Source organism: Sinocyclocheilus rhinocerous, unplaced genomic scaffold (assembly GCF_001515625.1).
Source record: "Sinocyclocheilus rhinocerous isolate Xijiao unplaced genomic scaffold, SAMN03320098_v1.1 scaffold1826, whole genome shotgun sequence".
Lineage (NCBI taxonomy): Eukaryota > Metazoa > Chordata > Actinopteri > Cypriniformes > Cyprinidae > Sinocyclocheilus > Sinocyclocheilus rhinocerous.
In genome coordinates this window covers 13,385-21,695 of record NW_015645117.1, presented here as the reverse complement: position 1 = coordinate 21,695, position 8,311 = coordinate 13,385, and the positions used below count along the sequence as shown (strand labels likewise).

At 36.9% G+C, this 8,311-nt stretch overlaps 1 protein-coding gene across 1 annotated transcript in view; it reads right to left on the bottom strand.

Moving 5' to 3' along the window:
- Nucleotides 1-5,545, bottom strand: part of LOC107705830 (anosmin-1-like) — a gene marked incomplete at its 5' end in the record, with an annotated part of 12,803 nt that extends 7,258 nt beyond the window's left edge. The window contains 2 exons of the mRNA XM_016509311.1: nt 1,619-1,757; nt 5,327-5,545. Of these exons, the coding sequence (XP_016364797.1) occupies nt 1,619-1,757; nt 5,327-5,545 (358 nt within the window). The remainder of the gene's footprint in view (nt 1-1,618; nt 1,758-5,326) is intronic.
- Nucleotides 5,546-8,311: the final 2,766 nt, after the last annotated feature.

The following is an 8,311-nucleotide window of genomic DNA, read 5'->3' as shown; positions in this document are numbered from 1 at the left end:
AAAAAAAAAAAAAAAAAGCAATATTTTCAACTTGAAAACTCGAAAGCAAACATTTTCAGCCACAAATTCGATGAGGTGTATGATGTCATAAACATTCACTTTTAAGCAAATAAAAGTCAAATCAGTTTCTACATTTAACCAGTGTTTGGCATTTGATCTTCACTTCAGAGGTTGCTTTCATACCTCATGAGATGTAATGGAGATCTTATAATTAAGTTTCATTCAAGTATCAACTCTGTCACAGATGTTTCTCATAAAATAAATGGACAAATGAAAACAATTGTTGTATAGAGTACAGAGTTATAAAATTAATGTGGATGCCATTGCTCAGATTGATCTTGGAAGAATATAATGAGAAATGTTTGCATTCATATTGAAATATCTTCCGAAACTCTCATAATATTGGATCTTTTCTCAGGAGAAACATCTGAGAAGCAGTTAAGCAAAGGTCTCTACTAAATCTCACTGCTGTCTAGAAGAAACACCTGAGACATTTGTGCATTTGTGCATCCCAGTGCATTTGGGATTTTTCTTTGCTATGGGTTCAAGCTTCAACTTGTGATATCCCAATAGGTTTATCCCACATCTTTGGGACTCTCACATAGAAGATTGCACTAAATAAGGAGATAAGATTTCCTATAATAAAATGACAAAACCAACCACTGATGTTTTGAATTATATTTGTTTCTGTTTCAATGACAATTCTTCCTTGTTCATAAACTGTGACTAATGAAATCTTGGGTTCAGCATTAGGCAGTCTGCAATACATTACTGTAAGGCAATATGGAGATATAACTAATGTGGTGTTTAAGAGACCTCAAGAGAAATAACAGAGGGCTGATAAAACCAGAGGGGAAAATATTAAAGACATAAAATAAGAAAGAGAGTGGAAAAAATATTGGAAAGCAAAGAAGAAGACATTTCATTTGTAGAAAAATGGATTATGCCTTCGAATATTTCAGCATGCCAGTTTTGCTCTAGATAAAACAACTAAACAGAGCCAACACAGAACTTTTCCAAACTATCATATCTCTTCACTATATCTCTTGTGTCTGGAATTTTTTTGCAGAATTACTAAAATATTGATAACAACAACAGTGGACGTGAGAAACTTGTGTGGGGTTAACTGCAGTCCTGTTGAGGAGAGTAAACCGGGTTGTGTGCTTCAAATCCTCTCCTAGTGAGCCACGGTACTGCTGGACCCAGATAAGTTCTGGATTCTGATGCAGGACTGAAATGTGCTGCCTCTGGGAAAAGGTTAACCTCATGTACTCACGTGCCAAAATCTAAGTCACCATAAGAGGACAACATTTCTGACAAAACACTCTCATTGCCAGAGAAGGTTTTCTGTGTTTTTAATGGCTCTGTTGTGCTGCAATTATCATCGGCACCACTGATTCATGGTAAAAAAAGGGGGCCAGAATCAAGTCTTTTAAAGAGAGCAAATATTTTATTTCTGACACCCCTTCATTTACACCCTTTTCTAAATTTACTCCGTAAAACTGACTGAATGTCAAAATTGGCTCACAATCTGAAAACAATTAATTACAAAGTTTCATAATTGGAACTTTCCAAAAGTGCAAATAAATCTAAGCATGCAGAAATTCAGAGTTCTTACTGGTGGCTGAAGCGGTGATGAAGGAGAGGTGAGCTCGGCTGCTCTTGAGCCGATTCTGACCCCAGTAAGAGACGGCCTGAATCTGTGCAGTGTAGTGTGTGTTGGGCTGTAGACCCTGAAGATCCATCTGCGTTACATCCTACAGGAAATAAAAGTAAGACATTATCTTGTAATGGTTTAGCACTAAGACATAAAAAATTTTTGAATTTATAACCAGTCCCAATTAAACCCAGTCTGTACTGATTACAGACAGTCTGTAATTTGCACGTTATTCTGAACACCTTGATTAGCTTGGTGTGTTTGGTTAGGGTTAGTGCTAAACTCAGAAAGACACTGGCTCTCCAGGACTGGAGTTGAAGAGCCCTGCCCAATACCAGCCATGCTACTGACAGAGGTGTTTTCTGTAATGCCAGAAACTCCTGTGCTTGCATCTATATTCTAGTACTACTGGATCTAACTGCTGTCTTTAACACCATAGATCATGACATTCTCTTGAATAAACTGGAGAATTTTGTTTGCTTTAGTGAACTGCTTATGTGACTGTTACCACTTTGTTTACGTTAATGAAGAAATGTCATCAATCACAAGGTAAATATGGAATGCCGCAGGGCTCAGTGTTAGGCCCTCTGCTTTTCTCCTCATACATGCTTCCTTTGGGAGACATTATCAGAAAACATAGAACTAGTTGACATTGTCATGCCAATGATACTTAGCTCGTGCACATACGTTTAGAATTTAAATATTTTCCAAAGTTCAAGTTTAGTGAACTCTGACCTGCAAATTCATATCACACGAAGACATGTGAGCAATAGAAGATTGACACATCTTAGTTGAAAGAACACAAATTTGCATGAAAATTAAGTAGATTGTAGTTTTTTTTTTAATATTTTGGATTATTATTTGTTATGTTTTTTTTTTTTATAAAATAAAATAAAAAATCTGTTGCATTGTCTGAAGTGGTGAAATATTGTACAGCCCTTCACTAGAATATCACCTGTCTCTTGATGGTTGCATTCTCTTGTTATCTTTTACGGTTAAGAACCCGGATATACTGCTTGATAGCAATCTGCTGTTTAAGGCATATGCTTTCGATTTATAAAGCTGAAAAGTTATTTCATACATTTATGACCTTAAGACTAGATTATTGTAAAGTGGTACTTGGTGGGTGTTGTTTAGGATTATTAAATATGCTTCAGGTAGTGGAAAATGCAGCAGCTAGAGTGCTTACTAGAACAAAGAAATAATCATAACAGTCCAATTTTATTGTCACTTAATTCATTTCAGAATTCTGCTAATTGTTTATAAAGCTTTCAATTCAATGATGAACTGCCTTTAACTGAAAATGGAGTGTTTACCATTGTAATTTTGCATTAATGACACACTATTTTCCTAATTAATGCTGTACAGTTGCTTTGACACAATCTGTATAGTTAAAAGCGTTATATAAATAAAGGTGACTTGACTTGACTTTGAATGGTCTGGCTCTGCGATACCTACGTGAGCTCAAATAACACTATATTTCATCATGTTCATTCTGGTTATTAAATTACACCAAGAATATCAAAATCCTCTGCAGGAGGTATCCTTTTCCTGTTTGGCTCTGAAACTCTGGAATAGCCTTCCCAGTATTGTTTGGGATTCAGACACACTCTGTCATCTTAAGTATTCACTAAGCCAAGGTATTCTTAAGCCAAGCATACACCTAATTCATCACCTAATCACATGGTTATGCTGCATTAGTTAGGTCAACCGGAATTAAAAACACTTCTCATAAATCATAATTATTATGTGAAGGGTATCTGTGCTAATATGAGTCATTTCATATGAGTCATTCATTTAAAATTAATTGCTTCAAGCTGGACAACAGTTGAAAACCTCTATGTTATCAACCATCCTAGGAGGTACTTTACCAACAACACAGGTCACTCCATTGACCTGCACCTCAGCAGACAATATGGGACAGACCTTATAAACACCTTATGCAGTTTTTCATTAATTGTTTTCAGCTTTCTACTTTTCTGTCATGGAACAACCTGCTGGATGACAATTAATCTGGCTTCATAAGCTGACATTCCACAGAGACTGTCCTGCTGTCATTGTTTAAACTCTGTGGCTGAGAGTCGACACCAGATCATGGGTCCTACAACACAGCTCTGCTGTCTTTGATACAGTAAGTCACTTGACTCTCCTGTTCACCTTCACTGAACTGGTCATCACAAAACCTGCATTTTGCTGGTTTGTGTCCTACCTCACAGGCAGATCCTTTAACATTTCGCAGAGTTATGAGCTAACCACATCAACTAACCACTGAGGTGCCTCAAGGTTCAGTGCTTGGTCCCCTCCACTTATCCTCATACAAGTGGATTAGTGAGTAGTGCCTGGTGGTACTATCACTATGAAGTACAAAGCTGCTTACTCGAATCATCATACTGTATGTTCTTCTGTGCTGGAACAATTTTCCAACCTCCTCCAATCTGCTCACTCGAGACCATGACAACGAAACCTCTATGTTGATTTGAAAACATGTGGAGCCCAGCTGGTCTCCTCAGTGCAGGATTCAAGAACTGCTCTGTATACCTTAGTGTATCATTTTGGGGTATCCGACTGGCATTTCATCATAGAGAACATGTACAATAATGTGAGGTTTTAAAAAAAAAGAATTAGATATAACCAACACCCTTGCTTTTTTAACCATTAAAACCTTACAATGAGTTTGTCCAGGAAGTCACACTGAATTAGTCTATCATGATATCTTCATCTATTACTGTAATCTTTCAAATAAAGACTACAAATGGAGTAGTTTCTGTACATATAAGAGACAAATATTGCTGTTCTGTTAAATGAGCCATACTTTTGTCATTCTTAAATTCTGAAATAACAGACATATAGGGCCGCTGTGCATATAGCTTCAACAAAGTTGTGTTTTTTTGGACCGAAGAGATTCTTAATTCCAGGCAGTTTTAAAATGATCTGACATTTTCTACTACTCCCAATAACTCTTAAATGATTGCAGTGATCCATTCTGAGAACAAAAATCTGTCAGCTGAATTGGGGCTTTATAGGCTACTGTTCAATAAAATAGATTGCTTTCTCAGACACAGAGGTTATTGCATTGTAAAAACAAATTACCTAATCAAAACCATTTGAGAGCTGTGGCTTTCAGGAGAGCACTTGGAATACAATAAAATATGCTGATCACTAGGCCAGCTGCGTCTTTGTTTTGCGGTCGTGGTGGGGAACCGACTTAACTGGCTTTAGCGCTTTACTACATCACAGGTGGGGCACATGAGTCCAACACCTGTGAGGCGGCGCTGGCCAAAGGGGAGCGAGGCTGACCAGTGAAAACATACGTTTAAATCCTTAAACTCAGTAGCAGATTTAGCACTTCCTGGGTCTGACGTTCCAAGACTGGAACCAAGAAAAACAATTTGGGGAAATTTCTCCCCTCTCTAAGGGTTCAGTTCAACTTTATGAGAGAAAGGTAAAAATTGTTCTCTAACCTCAATAAGATTTTGGCCACTATCTTCAGCCTCGGTCTGGCTTAATTTTCTTACTCATTCTTCTGAAATAAACTTTCCACATACATAAACACTGAGCGTAACCCCCCCACAGGTTCACAGTTTAGCAGAGATATAAAAGTATGCGTAGTATTTGAGAGAATACGCCAGCAGAGGGGTGAGACAGAGGGTTGAGCTCAGGAGGGCTTACCCCATCTGTGACCCGTCCAGCCCGGCTCTGGCTGGTTGGTGGTGCTCCTCGAGTGATCCAGGTCACCTTGTAATGGTGGACCACCAAGTCGCTCTCCCCGGGGGCCTCCCACAGGACCAGAACACTCACCGTGCCGTCAGGGTGAACCGTCTGGTTCCCTATTCTGGCATTCTGTGGGGTCTCTGGGGGAAACGGATCTGAAACAGAGATGTGAAGGTGCTTCAGTCAGAACACTGCTTTTCATCACACTCTTGTCAGTTTATTTGTGTTCGCCTGACATGACCTGAAGTGAACCACAGAAGAAAGGAAGACTTCAGAACATATTGCCCAAGACATGAGAAAAACTTCAACAGGACACACTATTGATGGCCAACTTTATTGCTCATGTGACTTTTTCAGGGATGTGATTTTTCCATATTTATACAGATTATTATTATTTTTTTCATGCTAGCAGTGCATGATCCAGTGTATTCAGTGTCTCGGTTTGCAGTAAATGCAGCTCCACACAAACTCATCACATCAACCATCTTCCCAGATTTGAAATGAGAATCAATTATAAATCTGTTGTCATCAAAACAAGTCTTCCTGCAATTTTCTGCCAAAATAAAAGCTCTCCGTTAAACGCTTGAAAGCAAAAGTAAGCAAAGTAAGACAGACAAAAATATTAGTATTGTAATAATTTTTCTTATTATTATTTTATTTTTATTTTTACAGTACAATAGTATTATTGTAACAGTAACAGAAAATATATCTCTTTATAGATTTGTTTGATTTTTATCATTTAAATAATAATAAAATAAAATAATATTTTGACTACTACTACCACTAATAAAAATAATAATGGAATATGACATAACCATTATGCTTTCATAATATATTTTTGTCAGGAAAGAAATGTCATCGTGTGAGTTTGTGTGCATGTTTCTGTTGATGTGACAAAGAGAGCTGTTCCAGACATGAGTTGAATAGTGTGTATGAGTGTGCTAATGTGTCCACCGCCGCTGCTGGGAGAGACACACTCCACACACTGACCACTGCCAGTGATGCGCAAATAATTCAGACAGAACAAGAGTGTAGACATCTCATTTTACTGTAAGCACATCCACCAGAGCCTTAAAAACAGTTATGACTATAGACACAGAAATATTCCTTCATGATCGTGTAGCTTGTTAAGAGCAGTAAATACTGTCAATATGTTACAAGAAGCACTCATGGTGACATAAACAGAACAATTATAAGAAATATATATTTTTACATTTCTGAAGTACAAAACCTCATAGTCCAGGCTACAAGGCCTTGTGAAAAAGAAGTACCCTTTAGCATACTTTAAAAAAGTATATATCTATATTTATTTATTTATTCTAATCTGAACTAGTGCTCTTTTGATCCACTTATTGGACTTAATTATATACTTATAGGAATTAATTATATGTAATTTCATTTTAATTGTATTTAATAATTAGTGTAATTAATAAAGTGTAATGCTGAATATACTAACATTTATGGTAAAATATACACTTGCATGTCACATATTTAAAAAATATTTGTAATTAGACATTTGTAATGATGAAGTTGCAATTTAGTACATCTAAAGTATATTAACTTTAAATGTCATTTTGGAAAACAAACTACAGATAACTACAGTTATAATCAAGTATTTTACGTGTGATTTAGTATGTTAGTCAACACATCAGAACTGTATTTTAAAACTTGATCAAATATTACTAAAACAAAATTATTTAAAATGTAGTTTAACACTTTTACATTTGACATGATTAAAAATGCATTAAAATGTAAAGTGTGTTAAACAGTTACGAAAGTGTACTCTCTTTAAAGGGGTCATATGATGCTGCTAAAAAGAACATTATTTTGTGTATTTGGTGTAATGAAATGTGTTTATGCGGTTTAAGGTTAAAAAAAACATTATTTTCCACATACTGTACATTATTGTTTCTCCTCTATGCCCCGCCTTTCTGAAACGCGTCGATTTTTACAAAACTAATCGGTCTGAAAAGCGAGGTGTGCTCTGATTGACCAGCTATCCCTACAATACTACAGCGAGAATAAAAGTTAGCCTTCTTTCTTTGCTTGAACATTTGGGCGGCGTTATGCAAATCTTCCCACATAGTGAGGTAGATATGTGGGGGCGTGTTAGAACGAGCCGTTTTAGGTAGGCGTGGCTGACTCTTAACTTTTATAAAGAATATCTCTTTGGATTTGAGACTTTAGTCTTTGCAACTTTACAGATCTTCTTTATGCACTAAGAGCTTGTGACACTCCAAAGAGAAAGGAAAAATTTAAATCGCATCATCATATGACCCCTTTAATTACTCTTAAGTACAGCTTTTCAAAAATATACTGTCAAGATTTGAAGTACACTTACAAGTGCACATTCAATACAAATAAACGCTCTTTTACAAAGGGTTTCATTTGTCACCTGGTATATTTTCGCCCATTTTATTATTGGCCAGGCAAAAGTCAAATGTCCAATCATGTAGAAAAGCAGAAGCACACCCTCCCTCTCTAAAAAAACAGTACCATTCATGTCTGTAGCATGTGGATCGAGTCACTAACTTTAGGCATGAGCAATATTAATAGTGATACTTGACTAAGCAAACACTAATAATGCATTACATTCTGTTTCAAAGCAAGAAAATAAAGACGCGCGGCACATGCTCTGTTTCCGATTAAAGTAAAAGGCCAGCTGCTTTACCTTGGAGGCCAATCAGTGTGCATTGAGCATGACAGAGGAAAGATGCTTTGATATGTCAGTTTAGCTCACATGCTAATGTCGTGCCTGTGGGGCTTCTGAAGAGAGCCTGTTTGGTCTGTGAAGTCAGCTTCATTTCAGACTCGGGGGCAGCAACTAAACAAAGCACATAATGGCAAGTTCACCAGCACAACTTGCAAACTTCTTTCCAAGATCTCCAGCACGTTCTGTGCAAATGTTTAGTGTTTATGTGTCAATGGGTTCTGAAGTTTCCT